The 18,937-nt window shown below is 46.1% G+C and overlaps 1 protein-coding gene across 3 annotated transcripts in view; it reads left to right on the plus strand.

The window, feature by feature from the left end:
* Smarcc1 (SWI/SNF related, matrix associated, actin dependent regulator of chromatin subfamily c member 1) overlaps window positions 1-13,530 on the plus strand; it is a 108,588-nt gene extending 95,058 nt beyond the window's left edge. For 2 of the 3 annotated variants that reach the window (XM_055601532.1, XM_055601533.1), the window contains exons 27-28: window positions 8,144-8,320; window positions 11,205-13,530. In XM_055601532.1, coding sequence (XP_055457507.1) covers window positions 8,144-8,320; window positions 11,205-11,299 — 272 coding nt within the window. In that variant the 3' untranslated portion in view covers window positions 11,300-13,530. Of the gene's footprint in view, window positions 1-8,143; window positions 8,321-10,474; window positions 10,772-11,204 lie in introns of those variants that run through there. The other variant, XM_055601534.1, reaches the window with a different exon arrangement.
* Window positions 13,531-18,937: the final 5,407 nt, after the last annotated feature.

Here is an 18,937-nt window from a genome sequence, read left to right on the forward strand (position 1 = left end):
TGATATTTGGCCAGAGTTTATGTTGTGTGAGTGGGCAGGAAAAAAACCTGTTTCTGATTGTCAGGTTGACTGTGAATGTGGTGGAAAAGAGAGTCCAAACAGATTTGTTGCTGAGTGATTGATTCATGCAGCTCTTCAGAGTAAGTTTACCATGAATACCTGAGGTCAGATTCCAATACCCACACCAGCAGCCAGATCGGTCTTTTGTATGCCTGTAACTCCGTCAGTGTAAAGGAGGGGCGCAGAAGGCTCAGTGGGGCTTGGGGCCTGCCAGCATAGCTGAAAAGCACAATCTCCAAGTTAAGAGAGGTACCACCTCAAAAAAGAATAAGTGAGCACACCTAAACATCGTCCTCTCGTGTGTGTGTGTGTGTGTGTGTGTGTGTGTGTGTGTGTGTGTGTGTGTAAAGTCGTGTTCCCGCACCTCACACACACACAAAACCAGAACTGTCCATCGATGGTGGCAGTGACCCTTAAAATAACAGTTCATCCGGGTGTGACAGCATGAACCTGTAATCCAGCACTTGGGAAGTAGAGGCAGGAGGAACGGCCACAGCTGCATAGTGACAGTGAGCATCCTAGGCTGTGAACACAGGTCGGGCTGGCTATCCAAGTAGCTGATGTCTACTATATGAACTGCATCTCTGTACAGATTGCATATGCAATCTTGTTTCAGTTTATCCGAGTACAGGAAGTCCTATCTGTTTGCTTCTCTTTTGCTTTGTTAGCTCTTACCTCTGGGGGGGGGGGGGTGTTGTAAGAGAGAGAGTGTGTGTGTATGTGTCCCAAGTAAAAAGGCCAGGCAATCGTGTAGTAGCATAGTATTTAGTTTGATTCTGTTTGTTTATATTGCTTTTATTTATATGTGGAGGTTTGTCTGCACATATGTCTGTGCACCACGTGTGTGCCTTAGGCCCACAGAAGCTCGAAGAGGACGGTGCCTCTCCTGGAACTGAAGTTAGAGGTGGTTGCAAGCCGCCATGTGCGTGCTGGGAAGTAAACACAGGTCCTCTGGAAAGGCAACCATTTCTCTTTAGCCACTAAGTCATCTCTCCAGCCCCTATTTTTATTATATTTTATTATGTACCTGTTTCTGTGTCTGTGCAGGTGCCCCTGGAGGCTAGAGCCAGGGGCTTTGGATCCCTGAAGCTAGAGTTATAGAGCCGGTTATGAGCCGCCAAGCATGGGTGCTAGGACTGTGCTTGAGCTCTCTGGAGAGCAGTGTGCTCTCTGGAGAGCAGTGTGCTCTCTGGAGAGCAGTGTGCTCTCTGGAACATTGGGCCATCTCCCCACAGTGTTTCTGCTCTACGGTTGGCACATCTATTTTTACCTTGTCTTACGTTTTGCTGAATTTGTTAAGACAGACAGCACTGTGTCTCATTTTTTCCTCTTAAACTCTAAAATGGTACCTAACAGTTTCGCAGCTAAAAACCTAGCTGCTGGGGCTGGGAAAATGGCTTAATGGTTAAAAGGACCGTCTGCTCTTCCAGAGGACCCAGGTTCAATTCCCATTATCCACACAGCAGCTCACACCTATCTGTAACACCAGATCCAGGGCTTCTGACACCTTCAGACAGACATCCATGCAGGCAAAATAACAATAAACATAAAATTAAAAAAATTAGTATTTTATGTGTCTGGGGGGTGTGCATGTATTTTTTTCTCAGATATATGGAAGTCAGGGAACATGTGGAAAATAGTTTTCTCTGTACCAAGTGGATTTCAAGTATGCGACTTAGATGTCAGGCTCCACAAGCCCCTTCCCCTACTGAGCCATCTCACTGGCCTTCCAAGTCTTGAGTGAGCCATTTGTTGGTATTGCCTGACTATGCTTGACTTCTTGGTACCCACAAATACATGGAGAACCACAGGGGTTACTGTCCTGTTCAGTGACCACTACATGTGGGCTCTGTATGTGCCTGTCATGCCCAAAGCCCTGTGATCCATCTTCAGCACCACCAAAAGAGAAAGTAATCAGTGTGGTGAGAACATAGTTTCTATAAACCGTTACTTGGGTAACACAGTAGGACATTTTTCTCAGCGGAGGCCCTAGACACTGGCTTATTGTGCTTCATTTTCTTGAAATAAAAACTAAGGTGGTACCAGGTGTGGTGGCGCATGCCTGTAATCCCAGCAGAGGCGGGCAGATCTCTGAGTTTGAGGCCAGTCACAAAGCCAATTCAGGCCAGACAGCCAAGGCTATACAAGGAAACCTTTTTTTTTTTTTTTTTTTTTTTTGTCTCAAAAAAAAAAAGGTCTCACTATGCAGCCTCTAGTCCATGGTCTCCCTGGCTCTTGCCTTTTTTCCCCTCGATCCTGTGCACACGTTTGCACCGTACAAGTGTTGGAGTGTTGCCCACCGAGCAAAAGTGAAGGTTTTATCTTCTGGAGCTGCAGGTGATTGGGTATAAGCCAGTGTGAGTATTGAGAACTGAATTCGGGTCCTCTGGAAGAGCAGCTAGTGCTCTTAACTGCTGTACCATCTCTCTGAACCCAGCCCCTGCCCCTCAGTTAAAGCCAGTTAGAGAAGAGCAGTATGGAGAAGGGATAATATTTGTGGCTTCCTACATAGTACTGTGGACCCAGCCCTTCAATGAAAAGGGAAACAAAACGGTTCATCACCTCAGCCTCCTTTTGTAGTCTGTGATATCTCTAGTCCTGCTTATCCCACCTGATAACAAGGCTGCCATGCCACTTTCCGGAGTAGCAGGTTGCCTGCACAGAGAGAACAGTGAGGCTCAGTCTGTAACAAGGAGCATCTGTGATGGGCACCCTCAAGAAGCTGCTGTGAGGAAGAAGCCTCTGAGGATCCCGGGCTTCCCCTCACTTGGCCCCAATTGTATTATTTCCGTTCTCCTGGGGCCTCAGCCAAAGGATGTCTATGCAGAGTTAGAAATGGATGGACGACACGTGATTAAGACTAGATGCTCACAGGTTCCCTCTCCTAGCTCTCTTTTCTCACCTTATTCTTCCAATGAATAAAAAACAAAATCCTTAGTTTATATCCCATTAGACATGATAGGTGTAAGGCTTTAGTAAAAGATCTAATAAACATGAGAGTATGAGGGTTTTTCTACTAACTGAACCTAATTTTAGCAAAACCTTTTCATTTCCCAGGCTTCCGATGCCTGCTGTTTAAAAAACGCTTGTATGTAGGTCAGACTCCCACCATCCTGTGCTTGGCCACTGCTGTTCTTAAGCTTGCTCACTGTCTCTCCTCCCTTTACTCCCCTTCCTCTCACCTCTCGTTCCTCCTTCCCCCACCTCAGAATTGAAATGCTGGTGTGTGTGTGTGTGTGTGTGTGTGTGTGTGTGTGTGTGTGTCTGTGTCTGTGTCTTTTAATGGACACTTTCATTTTTGTTTAGTAATGTCTCCTTGGTATTTTAGTGTTATTTAAGCTGTACTTTAAGCTTGTAAGAATTAGCAAGACTATCTTGAGACCTTTCTTTTTTTTCTTTAGGTGGTAATAATTGTGTCACTTATCACTTCCAACCAAAAAGGGCGGGGGGGGGGAGTGGCTTTAGATTTCAGATGGATAAGACATTGAATTTTGTCTTCATTCCAGTCCTTAATTTCTATTTCAAATTTGATACTTTTCAGTCACCTTTTCTGGAGCTGTGGGGATGGCACAGTTGGTAAACTGCCTGCTGGTGAAAGTGTGTGGACCTTGGTTTAATTCTAGTACTTACATAACAGCCTGGTCTGGCACCATAGACTTGTAGCTCCAGAGTTGGGCAGGTGCGGGCCAGGATCCCTAGGGCTTGCTGGCCAGCCAGGCTAGTTGAATCTCAGAAGCAGAAGGGTTTACACTAACCTTTCGTTTTTGCTGCCACCTTTTCCAATGAGAATGGCTTTATAATCCTGTCTATGACAAAAGATTTTTTCCCCCTCAGGCTTCAGATTTGATAATAAGTGAAGGAAAGGGTTTGCTTGCTTGTGTTTGTTTTAGCTGTTGGTCTTGTGGAGTTAAGAAACCACAAAACTGCCTCGCCCCAGCTTACTACTGAAGAGATATGGGAAATAGGGACATGGGCCACTGACACTGAGCAGATAAATACAGAAAAAGTACTACTTGGCCTTAGAGTAAGCGCTCATGGGTTCATTGTAGTATGTGAGGGACAAACATCTCCTTGTGATGCCTATCAGATGGTTTGTTGACTGGCTTTTTCTCTGGTGGAACATGGCTCTTCTCTATATTGCTGGTTCTGAAAGCTGGCTGGGGCAAATTATTAACCCGTTGGTGGAGGGCTTGTGTTACTGATTCTCAACATGGACTGAAAGTTGGCAGGACCTTTTTTCACAATTCACAGTGATCACAAGGATTGTGTCTGGAGCCAGGTATACTACATCCTCAGATCCAGCTCCCCCATTCCCATGCGTTATCAAGTTTACCACTTATTTGGTATGACTTGAAACCATAGAAAATTGGTCTAGAGATGCAGCTCAGTTAGCAGAGGGCTTGCTGAACATGCATGAAGACTCCAGTGTAAGCCCCAGCTCTGTATTTAAAAAAAATTGTAAAACCACACTTAATCTCAGCACTCAAAAAGAAGAGGCAGGAGTATCAGTTTAAGGTCATCATTAGCTACAAAGAGAATGTGGGGCTAGCATGGACTGCACATGAAACTGTCACCAAAAAGTAGAAATTTATTCTCTCAGCCCAAAGATTAGGTCTCTTGCACCCAGCCGTGCCTCATTCTGAGCGAAGTGTGCTTCTGTTCCTTCTACCTTCTGGTCACGTGGCATTCCCCTGCTTGTAGCCATCCATGTTTCTCTCTGTCCTACCTGTCTTCCTGTGCTCTTTCTCAGATCCCTTTTATTGGATTAGAGCTTCTTAGGTAATCCCAGATGGTCTCATCTCAGTCCACAGTCAGAGCTGTGCTCCCTAAAACTACTTCAGGGGGAATATCAACCTAACACTTGATCCCTAGAGGGATGGCTCAGAGGTTCAGAGCACTGGCTGCTCTTCCAGAGGTCTTGAATTCAATTCCCAGCATCCACATGGCCGCTCAAAACCATCTGTAATGAGATTTGCTGCCCTCTTCTGGCCTGCAGGTGTACATGCAGACAGAACATTGTGTGCATAATAAATAAATGAAGAAAGAAAGAAGTCCTAAAAAAAGAAAATTTATTGTGTTGTTTTGTTTTAAGTTCTCCACATGTGACTTTTAAGACATTTCAAGAGGCTGGAGAGATGGCTTAGCGATTAAGAGCACTAACTGTTCTTCCAGAGGGCCCAGGTTTAATTCCCAGCACCCACCTGGAGGTCACAGCTGTCTAAAACTGCAGTTCCAGGAAGTCTGGAATCTTTACACATGCATACACACAGGCAAAATATCAATGCATATAAGATGAAAATAAACATTTTTTTTTTTTTATTAAAGACTTTACAAGTACTCAAACATTTTTATTTCAAAATTAGGGGTTATTGTTGTTCAGCCTGTAAAAGGTGATTAAATCAGGTTTTTTGTGGTTTTTGTTTGTTGGTTTTGTTTTTTTTAATGTTGAAAGCAGGTGTGCTTCCTTCTTGTCTTTACTTGTAGCACTCAGGGTGAAGGTTAAGAGGCAGAGCTAGGGAGATCTCTGTTGAACAAACCCAAATGTCCTGAACTCACTTGTTAGACCAGGCTGGCTTCAAACTCACCGAGGGCTGGGATTAAAGGTGTAGCCAGCTATAAGTAGAAATCTTATAGGTGTGATACAGTGAAGACTCACACAAACTGTTTTATTTTGTATTGAGTGAGAAGAGAAGTGGACCTTGAGTTAGAAGACTTGAATATATTTTATGATTTCCACTGCTTTTGGCCATAAAGAAAGCTTTGGAGCCATGCATGGTGGCACATAGCTATAATTCCATCATTTATGTGGCTGAGACAGGAGGATCATCACATGTTTAAGAATAGCCTGAAATACATAGTGAGCTCTAGGCCAGCCTGGACTATTTATCAAGACACTATATAAAAATAAAAGTTGTTTTGGGACTTTTCTAAGCTTAATTTTACTCCCTATAAGATAATAATATTGGGGGCTTATGGGGGGGATACAAAATGAATAAAGTGTAATTAATAAAAAATAAAAAATTTAAAAAAGATAATAATATTGGCTCTTGGTCCTAGATTTCTTTCTGTAATTGTAATAAAACATCGTGACCAGAAGCAATTTGAAGAGGAAGGCTTGCCCTTCATAGTCACAATCCCCTGCTGAGGCAAGTCAGGGCAGGAACTAGAGCAGGTCAAGAACCACAGAGGAGCACTGTTTTCTGTCTTGCTCTCCCATTGCTTCTCAGACTGCATTCTTATCCAAGCCAGGACACCTGCTCAGGGTTGGCACCATCCATAGTGTGGTGGGCCCTCTCACATTAGTCATTAGTCAAGAGAATACTCCACACAAGTGCCCCAGGCCAGTGTGATGGAGGCAGCTCCGGAATTGAGGATCCCTCTTTTTCAAGGACTCAAGTTTGTATCAAGTTCACTGATGCACCACACTGCCTCTCAAAATCATGGTAGAGGAACCAATGACAGAATAAGGCACTACTGAAAGAATAAAACAGTGCGCTGATCAAAACGAAGGCCGTGCAGTGAAGGAGGACAGCTGTTTGGTTTATTTTAAATCAAGTAACTTGCCTTGGAGCACATATACAGAATGGACTGAAGTAGAACGGAGATCATGGCCACTGAGTTTCCAGGCTGCTTTTCTGTACCTGTCCTGTTGGGTGGTGTTGTCTCTTGGCTCTTGACTGGTGTGTCACCGGAGCCCGTGGATTCAGCAGCCTGTACTATAGAAGGAGGCTGTGAAACTAAAATGTGTGATGTGATCCTAGACGGTTGTGTCATGTGTCATTCCATTGAGCATACATCTGGAATGTTCCTCTTTGCTTGGTTCTCCCTTACCTCATGGTGGCTCTGTCCTCTCTGTGAAGATGAGGCTCACAGACTCCTATCGCTTTTATAATGCTCTGTCCTAGCCATACATGGTAGATGGGGCAGGATGAAGATGGATGTTAGAAGTCTAATGTCTCAGTATGTGAGTAAATAAGAGATATTACTTGTTCTGTTTCCCATCATTAATTTTAAAACACTGGGAAGAGATAAAGTTGTTTGTCTATCCCATTCAACCTATTCTCCCACCTCAGCCCAACCTCACCTATGATTCTGCCGGGCCAGTACTTCCTGGATTACCTAGGGATTCCTCCCTGTCAGGGAGAGATAGAACTTTGGAATTCAGATTAGGAAGTTTTGACAGTGAAGCTTTCTGTATACCGATTCCCCTAAAAGCCCTCTCTGTTCTCTGTGGTCTGTGCTTGCCATGGGATAGGATATGATGTCATGTGATGTGCCACTGCTCATTCAGGGTAAGCAGCGTGAATGTTTTCTTTGGGTGAAACTGTCTTACTGTCTTTGTAATTGCTCTTTCGTTATCGTTGCTTGCTTGCTTCTTGAGCCTGGCTTATATATTTTAGGCTGGCTTCATACCCCCTCTTTCTAATCAACAGATGACTTTGAAATCTTGTTTCTACTTCCCAGATCCTGGGGTTATAGGCATATACCACAACATTCTATGTGATGCTGGGAATTGAGCTCAGAACCTCTTTTCACAAGAGAAAAGCATTATTACCAGTTGAGTTCATGTCAGATCAGCTGTCACCTCAGCCCTAATTCCTTTTTAACAGCTACTACTTTTCCTGTACTAAAGTTGAGAAGTCAGTGAACTTCCCTCAATTAAGTGTTCCACAAAGAAATGAATATAAAGCTGATTATCAGAGCTGGCCATGGTGGTGCTCGCTTTTAATCCCAGCACTGGGGAGGCAGAGGTAGATGGATCTCTGTGATTTCGAAGCCAGTCTGATCTACAAAGTGAGTTCAGGACAGCCAAGGCTACACAGAGAAACCCTGTCTCGAAAAACAAAACCAAACAACCGATCATCGGGCCAGTGAGATAGTAAGGGTGCTTGCCCCTCAGGCATGACTATCTAAGTTCAGTGGTTAGAACCCACATACCCAGCTTATGCCTAAAAGTTGTCCTCTAACCTCCATATTCATATCATGGCATGTATGTGCCCTTCCATACACTTGTGGACATTGAGTTGGTTCTTTTTCCTCCCTGTGCATATTTACTTAAAATACTTTAAATCTCCTTCCACAGGTCAGATACCAGGTCCTGGCTCCATGATACCTGGGCAGCCCATGCCAGGCCGCATGATCCCTGCAGTGGCAGCCAACATCCACCCTACTGGGAGTGCCCCTGCCCCTCCTGGCATGCCTCCAATGCCCGGAAACATCTTAGGACCCCGGGTACCCCTCACAGCACCAAACGGCATGTGTAAGTAGCACAGTGGGAAGACGTTACCCCAACGTCCTGCTTTGGGGGCTACAAATAAGGAAGAGAGGCTTTGTTTTCTTCATGAGATGTAGCAAGCCCATCTAGTCTAGCCTGCAGCAATGAGTTGTGGAAGATGACTTTTTGTTGTGAAACTTAAGTTGTATACTCAGTACTGAGGTCTGTGGGTGAGCCGCTTCCCTGTCACTCACGGTTAAACTTGACTAATTTGAATCTCAGCTAACATGCATAGCTCCTGGCTGTTACTTCCCCTACAAGAATTGCAAGGTTAAAAGTGTTGAGTAAGGGGAGAAGGAAAAAAAAGAAAGAAAGAAACTGGACCAGACATACTGATGTGCTCTCTTAATCCCAGTACTTGCTAACAGAGGCAGGTGTGAGGCCGTCCTGATCTGCAGGGCTCCAGGCCACCCGAAGCTACATAATACAACCCTCCTCTTTTTTTTTTTTTTAAGGAAGAAAAAAATTGGTTTAGAGACAGGAGTAAGTGCTTACAGCTATTCTTGGTAATCCCTTCATACACTGAGGTGAGAGGTTTCAGGAGCTGCAAAGAAACAACACGAGGTGGAGAGAAACGAGAGAAGTACAGTAGCATCCCTCTGAACTTATGTTCAGAGCCTGGGTCATTTCTCCCATAAGCCTTCTCCCTGCCCCAGCCCAAGCTTTGGCCTCCATAGGGTTGTGTCAGAGTCTGTGATCTGCCTCCAACCAGATAGACATGCTCAGTGAGAAGGATCCTGCCATAGTCATTGATTCCTTAAGAATCAATGTATGTGGTCAGATATTAGCTCCTATTCACAAAACAGAGTTAAATAACATAAATTTTGGCCTCCTAGACAGTGGTGGCTCACACACCTGTACTTGGGATGCAGAGGCAGACAGATCTCTTGAGTTCAAAGCCAGCCTGTTCTATAGAGCGAGTTCCAGGACAGCCTAGGCTATGCAGAGAATCCCTCTTTTGGGGGAGAAAAAAGAGAATCCTTGGCCTGTGTGAACTTTAATTAGGAAAATAAATGCAAACCTTGGTAGGAGTGTTCATCTCTCTCTGCTTTTTGACTGTAGATGAAATATAACCAATGTCCCTAAGCACTGCTTCTATGACTTCCTGCTATAATGGGCTGAGTGCTAGAGTTTGATGGAATTTAGTAAAAGTTGCAGGCTAGGACTGATGAAATGTCCCAGCAGGTATACGCACTTATAACTAGACCTGACAACAGGAGTTTGATTTCTTGGGATCTGCATAGTGGAGGCGAGATCTGATTCCCACATGTTGTCTTCCAGCTTCAGCGCACAGCTGTGCATCCATATGTGCGGATGCATATGCACATGTGTGTGCATTCTCTATGCACACACAGAGAAATAAGTTACAACAGGGAGCTACAGAATACTTGGAGTGCACTGTAATACTCTAGGAAACTTCCTTACAGGGAAGCTGGCTTCATGCAGAGGCATGCACACCTGATCTGTCAATCCAAGGGGCTAAGACAAAGTAGACACACACAAGAAAGTCTTGCTTTAACTGAGTTTAGAATCCGTTCCATATGAAAAATTACTTCCCTTGAGCTCCTGGTCAGATACTGTAATAGAGTGGAAGAAAATGCTTGCCAAGTCACCTCACAGGCAAGAAAGAATTGGCCTTCAAGAGAGCTGGCCCAATTTGCCATCTCTGCTGAACAGAGATAGTATTATTTGGACTTTATCACTTGTCTCCTTGGTTTTAACATTAGGATTCCATCCCAAAGGGTCCTGGAAGGAAGAGTTTGAGAATGTGGAATGTGTCACCTTGTATAAACAGGGTCTTCGGAAAGTCTGAGCTTATGACAGGATAGGCCACACTGCATGAAAAGCTTTCTGCCCTCTTCTTCTACTCAAAGATCACAAAGGGATGAGATGATTGGATTCAGAATGTTTCAAAAGTCTGTAGAGGTTTGCTAGAAATCTCTTGGGAGTATGGACGGGTGAATGCCTGATTAGTGTAGCCATGCTTTAATTATTTGCTTGATATGTTTTCATTTCTGGCAAGATGTAGAGGTTTTAAAGTCTTGGATTAAATGATCTCTAGAGTTCCTTTGTACTCTAAAGCGGCTTGAGTTGAAATAGAAAAGAACCCCAGACACTCACACTAATTGTTCCCTTCAGGACCTGGCCTACTTTGGGCCAGAAATCCCGAGGATGGCGGTTGAGGAGCTGTAAGGCCTCCCAGGACTGTCCAGCTTGTCAGCAGCTGCCTCAGTAAAGTTCTGTGGCCCTGGTGGGAACAGTTAATCAGCAAGAAGTTATTGATAATCTCTCCTGTGCCCAGCTAGGCTAGACACCATGGAATAAAGATAAAGATACAGAACTAGCCCATGAAGTTTCTGATTATCTAATTGAAAAAACACAATTAGTAGAGAAAACAATTAGAATACAATAAAATAGAAATACAATTAAGTTCTAAAAAAAAAGTCTGGAGTGATTCTTGAAGGGAGTGGTCCTTGGAGAAGGGTGGGATGAATTCCAGCACCTCCCTCTTCCATTTCTTAGATTGGGGTAAGCAATGTGAGCAGCAGCTGATTGGCTTCTATGCTCTTGACCTCAGGTAGCAAGCCTCTGAGTTCACATTACTTGCCTGCTGCAAAGAAAGTTACGTACCTGGTGGTGTGGGTCCTTAATCCCAGCACTGTGGCTGAGGCAGGCAGATCTCTGCACTTGAGGCCAGACTGGTCTACACAGCAAGTTGCAGATCAGCCAAGGATATACATAGCAAAATCTTGTCTCTCTCCCTTACCCTACAGTCCCCAAAAGAGTCCTTGTAACTTTCCATTGAATGGACTTTCCCAAGCCTCCCTGTGTTTCCAGCAATGACGAGTTACCTTGAATATGTTTGCAGATCCTCCTCCACCACAGCAGCAGCCGCCGCCTCCACCTGCAGATGGGGTCCCTCCACCTCCTGCTCCAGGCCCACCAGCCTCGGCCACTCCCTAGCCTGGAAGATACAGGGAGCCTCCACACCCACCACAAGCCGAATGGGGATGGCAAGACTTGTGTTTCGGCTTCCTTGGTTTTCTTTCAGAATTTTTTTTTTTTTTTTTTTTTTTTTTTTCCTCATAGCCCCAAGCACAAGTTCCATGTCTCTCTGCTCCCTGATATCTCGTGTCAGGTCCTTAGCTGATACTCGATGGGAAGCCTGTGTGGTGACTAGTGTGCCCCGGTCATTTGAAAAGTAACCTGTGTCTCCCCTGTCCCAGTGTGGCAGGTGTTGGCAGTTGGTCTGCAGGTCCTGTTGACATTAGTATTCTCTCTCTCTCTCTCTGTCTTTGCTTTGTCTTATGCTTCAGTGGATAATCCTCTATAATTATTATCCTTTTTCCCCTATTATGGTTGTTTTCAAGGAAAGCATCCTAAGTTAATAGAAACCAAAAAAATGGTGATGGACAGAAGGAGATAGCCGCAGGACACACCTTAAGGATTATAAGTGACCTTATTTCTGCTTATCTAACCTAAGTGGGGTGCTTCTGGTAAAGTTCCCGGGACTTGCCACATACAAATGCACCAAAATGAGAAGAGCTGGGGAAGGAAGAGGTGCCCTGTTTTATTTCCTGTCGAGGACCGTGTTCAGGGCTCCGCTCTGCCTGGAGGAACACACCACTGTACCTCGTATGTGGTGGCAGAGAGCACAAACGTTAGGATAAGCCAGCTCCTTTCCCCCCTCCATTCTGACTTTCTGTGCAGAAGTTTTGCAGTGTTGGAACTAGGTGAGTTGTTTTCCTAAGGGCAGTGTGAACTTTAAAGGTTGGAATATGGGGGGTTCCCTGGGTTTTTACAGACTAACCAAGAAAGTTAAAGGGCCTAGGGCTCTACCAGCATATCATTAGGAGTCCCGTCCAACCCCTCACGCCATCCTCTACCCTCACTACCCAAATCTAGCCGAACTTTGTTTTTTAAGCCTTCCTTCTATAAGAAAGGAAGGGAGAATAAAAACTAAAAAGGGTAAGTGGTTAAATATTTTATCTCGGAAAACTTGGTTATTAGGGTGGGGGTGGGTGGTACAGGTCCCTAAACTACCTCTCGCTGTAGCCAGGGTGAATGGGATTTCTGAAGCGGTACTGAGGTTCGGAATGGGAGTAGAAATGAGGCACCATCAGCAGCCTCATGTACCTTCTTCTGAGACTTCATGTTCCATTTCTCACAGGGTTGTGGAGACTGTGCTGAAGGCACACAGACTTCACTTGGCTCCAAAGCTTTATGCTTTAAGGTTTGGGGTACTCCCACTGGGAGGGTAGGGTACCATTCCAGAGGAAGAGCCACAACAATGCCTTAATTCGAGCCTGTGTCTACCCCTGCTGATAAGTAATTTGATGGGTCTTGGTTTCGTCAGCCAGTTCTTCCCTCCCTTCTCTCCTTCCATGAGTAGCAAACGTCACTGTGTCAGTTTAATTATTGAGAACACAAGGGAGAACACTTTATGGGTCTGTTTTGTATGTGACTATCAAAGCTTTACATATGAGAGGGTGTAGGGAGCTGTCACTAACACCTTAGACGTCAGAACAAAAAAATTCATGGTTGAGATTTGCCTTTCAGACCCTGGGGTTTGCCTCCAGGTGCCCTGGTCACCCCCAGAGTCCTGGGGTACTAGAGATAAAGAAACCCTGGAGTGGAAATGGAAATGTGCTCGTTCCTGGGGCGGTTACTTTGGCCTCCAGTAAGACCCCAGTGCCTTTTGACAGTGGCCAGGGTTTCCTTCCTTCCCTCCATTCTCTCCCAAAGGAAATTCACTCCAAACACGTCTTTCCCCTGGAGTCCTAGGAGAAGGGGATTCTGGTTCATACTGTGGTCCTTTGTAACTTCAGGTCTGTGACATGATCACTTTCCAGTTTGAAAGATGCAAGTGGAGATATTTTTACAACACTGGTAATCTACAGAACCTGAATTCAACACAGCTTTTCCTGTGTCTGTCAGTCGGTTATCATTCCTGTAATAACACCCATCCAATTTTGTGAGGGGCGGGGTGGGATACTGTGTGGTTGGGTTTTTTTGTTGTTTGTTTGTTTGTTTGTTTTTGTACAAATGTGTTTCTCAGTGTGGGTTTTTTTTCTTTCTTTTGGTTGTTTTTAATGAGGGGAGTTTTAAGAGTTTGGAAGAAAATGAATGAAAGTGGCTTAATTTCCCTCTTTTTCATTGAATAAATGAAATATCATTTATGAATTCTAGTCCCATTCTCTGCATTCATCATTCATTTCATACTGTGTCCTGTAAAGAACCAAAATACTCTGTCTCACCCTGGTCTTGGTTAGCAGTTAAAATTCCATGGCTTGGGGCCTATGCTTCAGTATTGAATGTAAACTTGGATGCCTTTCCCTTCAGCCAAAGAAAGATGAATGGACGTTCTCCAGAAAGAGGGTAACCTAACATCCTGGCACCTCCAAAGAGAAATTGTCTTTGTGAGCCAGAAAGCTTCTCAGATACAGTTTAGATGCAGCTTGATCTTGTAACCAAGCCTGATGACCTAGTTCAGTCCCTGGGCCACCCCCATAGGAAAAGAGAACTGACTCCCAAAAGTTGGCCTTTGGCCTTAACATTCATACTGGTATGCACATATATATGCACATAAATAGATGTGATTTTATTTTTGGGGTAAGAGTCTCACTATATAGTCTGGGCTGGCCTGGAACTCACTGTGCAAACAGTCTGGTCTTGCACTAATGGATGACCACCTGCCTCTTACGACGTGCCACCACCTCTGGCTTCAATTTTTTTCTTTTTTTTTTTTTTTTTCTCCTTAAAGTGGTTGTGTGGTAGTACAAAACTACAGATCCTTCTCAGGTCGTTTTTATCAAAATTTTGAGATACTGCAATGTGCATAACTTCCATACAAGTAAATCACAGCCACAAACAAACTAGCCAGGCTGAACCATCCAGGCCACCAGAACGTAAACAGTAATAAACAGCATTTCATATAAGGCAAACATTCTTGAAGAAAGTGAAAGTAATCTAGAGTATCATGAAGGTGGGGGTGGGTGGGGACATGGTAGTACATGCCTATAATCACAGTTTAGGAAGATTCAAAGTTTGAGATCAGCCTATAGATAAGACCTCCAAAAACATTTTTTCATGAAAACTGGCAAAATCTGAACTGGCGGATCTGTAATTTCTGCATAGTATCCTGAATTCAGTCTAGTGGGAGGTGGGGCATGGCTTCTGGCATGCTGCCTGTGATATCCTGGGGGGTAGGGGGAGAGGTGCTAGTCTAAATCCTGGGAACTCATATCTCTGTCATAAAGGGCCGAGAGGCAAGTGGATCTCTGTGAAGCCACATCAGGCCAGCCACATAGGTGGGGGAGTGTTTGGGTTCTGAGCAAGACTGCTATAAAGAATGTCCAGGTGATGGTGGTGGTTCACATAGGGAGGCGGAGGCAAAAAACAGAATAAACAGGAGAATGGATAACAGGTGTCTGGCCTGGAGGCATGGTAGATGCTATGTTTTCAAAAGGCTTAAAGACTACTGCTAAGAGGCTTGCTTGTGTGGTGGCACATACCTTTAATCCCAACAATTCAGGAGGCGGAGGCAGACTGGTCTCTTGAGTTTAAGGTCTGCAAAGCAAGTTCCAGGACAGCCAGAGCTATACAGAGACACCCTTGGGGGACAGACAGGGATGACTAATGGGAAAGGGAAAATTTATGGACCCAGTTAATACCCCTGTGCCCTCTGGGACAGGTCTGCCCTGTTCTGACCCCTGGGAAAGCCAGTGGTAAAGTGGTCTGTGTCTAGTTGCTGTCCAGAAATTGGAGGTGTCCTTACCACTTATGTACCCAGAAGCCTTTGCATGCTCAGAGCTTCATGGAGAGCAGCCATGTGGTCTGTGCTGGCAGTAGCTTTACCTTTTATAGGAGAAATCACCTGCCCTAGAGGTAGTTTGTGAAGACCTCAGCAAAATACCCATACTTGACAGTGTAGGCATCTGGCAGAAAAAAAGGATGTCTTAGTCTGATTCCTAGCAGCCCGTCATCTGCCCTCCTAGATGGAGCAGGTGTTAGGGCAGAGGTGGTAGATCTCAGGGGTTGTGACAGGCTGAAGTCTTGTATCTGAATTGGCCTTGACCCTGATAGACTTCTCGTAGCCAACTGGATTGTAGCAGTCCTCACTCCTTGTCAGCTCACTTTTGCTGTCTGTTGGCCAGGCCTTCACATATCCCAGGATGGCCTCTACCTCCCATGTGCCATCATGCCCAGCTCTGGGCCATTCTCAGCGGGCCTGAGAAGTACTTAGTTCTCTGCCAATGAACCAGGGCCCTTCTGAAGTCTAGTTAATTACTTGTGTGGTAACCACGACTGGCCTGGCTTTGGAGTTAGTTAATAAATTCAAAAGCCCTTCCCAATCTAATACAAGCCATTGCCTGGCAAAATGGCTCCCCAGTTTGTGACACCCTTTTTCTGAGATGAACACACTTGATCTCCAACATGAGCAGGTTATATCAATACAAAGGCCTTTTAGCCCTACCCTTCCTACTAGGAATGGTGTGAGTAGGCCTGTTCCTAGTAGCCCATTACCACCACCACCACCCAACAAAAAGGTTGTCTCCAGGCCTAGGATCAAAAGCCTGAGCATTCTATGAGGGATGTTACTAATGGCATAGCAGTTAGGCATATGGTGACAAACCTGTAAGTCCAGAATTTGTGAGGGGAGGCAGGGGGTTTAAGAACTTAAGGCTGAAGCCCAGCATGGTGTTGCATGCCTTTAATCCTGGCACTCCGGGAGGCAGAGGCAGGCTGATCTCTGGGTTCAAGACCAGCCTGGTCCACAAAGTGAGTCCAGGACAGCCAAGGCTACACAGAGAAACCCTGTCTCAAGGCGGTGGGGGTGGATTGGGGTGGGCTTGATTTAAGGCTGAGCCTGGCATGGTGGCACATACCTTTACTCCCGGCACTTGGGGGGGCAAAGGCAGGTGGATTTCTGTGAGTGAGCCCTGCCTGGTCTATAGAGTTCCAGAGGTTAAAAGCATGTGTTCCTACAGCGCATACACATGGTGGCTCACAACCAAGTAATTCCCGTTCTCAGCATCTGATAATACTCTTCTGGCCTCCTGGATACCAGGTGTGGGTGTGATGCACATACATATGCAGGCAAAACATCTGTGCACACAAAAACGAATCTTTAAAAGGTGAAATAAAAGCCTCCATGTTCAGATGAATGTACTTTTGAGGAAGGAAAAAAAAAAAAAGCCAAGTTTTCATTAGGTTAGTGTTTATCCTGAGGATTTAAAGTCAAACTGATGTTCTCTAGCCAGACCAAACTATGCCTGGTCTGTGGCGATGGAAAGGGTGACAGGAGCCCCCTGGCACAGCCAGTGCCTCTTTTGTGTACATAAGGATGCATGTGACAGTCATGGCAATGGTCTTTATGGCTTGGCTCTGGAGGCAAGTTACCAAAACCTGTTAAGAAACAGACATGAAGAAGCCATTACCATACAGAAGATCTCTGGTGCCCAAATGATACATGATGTGGATAGAGGCCATGGTAAAAGTAGGTGGCTTCATTGTCTAGTTCTCATGTCATTACTTAAGCTTCCTCAGCCTTCATGTACATACTGGACAGTCCTCTGACACTGCTTGCCAGACCCTTTCATACTGCAGCCTTCCCTAAATCTTGCTCTTCTTTGCATAGGCCTCCCTGAATGGGCTTTTCCCATTCGACTTACAGGCATCCTCAATTTCAGTGCTAGGGAGAATCAGAATGTAAAGTTGCTCTGTTTTGGTTTTGTTTTTGTTTTTTTTAATTCCAAATTGGTGCTGCATATATAGCTCATTGACAGCACTTTCCTTGAATGTCCAAGGAAGGCACTAGGTTCCGTTTCAGGCAACACACACACAATTGAACAACGTGGTAGCAGGGTTTGTCTCCAGGGGGTGGAAAAGATAGTTGAGGAAGGAAATACTTTACATTTTGTATCATGTTTGTTTTACTGATCAAAAAATAATAATTTAAAAGGATAGTTAAAGATGGGAAATAAGTTAGGGTTGATAATTTGGTTGGTTAGTTGGTTCCAGACAGGGATTACAGACATGAGCTACGATGACCAGCAAATACTTATTTTGCATTACTGGGAGCTGAACCTAAAGCCTCACTCATCTTAGGAAAGTGCCCTCCCTACCCCTTAGTGTTTTACCATGAGTAAGAAAAGACACTCTACTGTGACCATGCCCTAGACATGAACTTACACAGGACCTTCCACGCAGACTTACTCTAGATCAAGAAAGAGATAAGAACTTCCAACAACTACCACCCAAGAACTGAAGAGAAGCAGGTATTCTATCTTGGTAAGCAAACTCCCTCTTGACTGGAACTCCAAACTCAAGGAGCTGGGATGCCAGACATAGATGCCTTCTTCAGGCCCTACAGAACCACCTCCAAGCCAGCTCCTGATCAGGATGTAAGTGCATAACTAAACAGGCCGGGCGGGCCTCACAGAGGGCAGGGGGATGGAAAATTGAGCTTGTGTGGCAAGAAGTTTGTCAGCCTGGAGGGGACTCTAGCCTGAGCAGATAAGCCGCAGCCGTAGCTGTGGGAGAAAAGTGCTGAACTGAGGCAACCCCGCTGGAAGATTTGAGTAAAACTGATTAAATAATGGCTCCCATCTTGATCATATTTGTTCTCTGACGGAACTGAGAGCATCAACACCAACGCTGTCTCGTGTCCTTGGGCTGAGCTGATCATAACCACTTAGGTCGATCATAAGACATCAAGAAGTAGGCTACTTGGAGGCGGGAACGACTCTGTGACGGAGCTGTAGCTCTGCCTTCCCTCCCTCCCAGTCAGCAGTGAACCTAGGTTAGGAACGGAGACCTGCACATTCCATGTGCACCCGGTAGTGATTGGGTTTGGGTAGAACTGGTCACCTGCAGTCACCTGGCACGTAGAAAGGGACTCAAGGGCCACCCTGGATTTAGAGAAAGCAAGGCGAAGTCAAAGTACTGGGGACCAGGCTCACCCCTTGCCCGATAATGCGCTGGGTGGGCCTTGCTGTGCAAGATCTAAACTAATGGCTTTGGCTGTGGACGGATTAGGTCTGATCCGATTAGAGCCTAGGCCGTCGTATTCGCCTCCTTGCCAGGTTCTGTCGACGTTCGCACTGCTCTCATGAAGAAAACTCAAGAGACCGACTGGAGAACCTTCCCTGCCCCAACAGCGGGTTGGCGCAGAAACCCGAGCGTCCCTGCCGCGGGCTCCGCTGCTTTCCCCACGGGGGGCGCGGGCTTCCGCCCCCTGCGGCCCTTCCGAGCCCCGCCCCGAGCCTGCGGGTGTCGGAGCCCGCGACGTCCCCGCCTCCCCTGCGCGCGCGTGGCGGGTGGGTTCCTCGGAGGTCCGCGGCCGAGCGCGCTCAGCAGGGGGAGAGCGGGCCGCGCAGGCCGGCCCCGCGGGCTCCCGCCCGTGCACCTGTCGGCTTCCCCCGGCGGCCTTGCTGCGGCCCCCGCGCGCCGCGCGCCGTCGCCCTCCACGGCCGGTGCCAGAGGGGTCCGTGCGCCCCCTTGGCGAGGAGGACCGAGAGGGGCCGGCGTCAACGCGACGTGCGGCGGGGCAGGCGGAGTGGGGGCGGCGCCGAGCGCGGCGGCGGCGGCGGCGGCGGC

The sequence above is a fragment of the Psammomys obesus genome, unplaced genomic scaffold, assembly GCF_907164565.1.
Source record: "Psammomys obesus unplaced genomic scaffold, mPsaObe1.curated_primary_1811, whole genome shotgun sequence".
Classification (NCBI taxonomy): domain Eukaryota; kingdom Metazoa; phylum Chordata; class Mammalia; order Rodentia; family Muridae; genus Psammomys; species Psammomys obesus.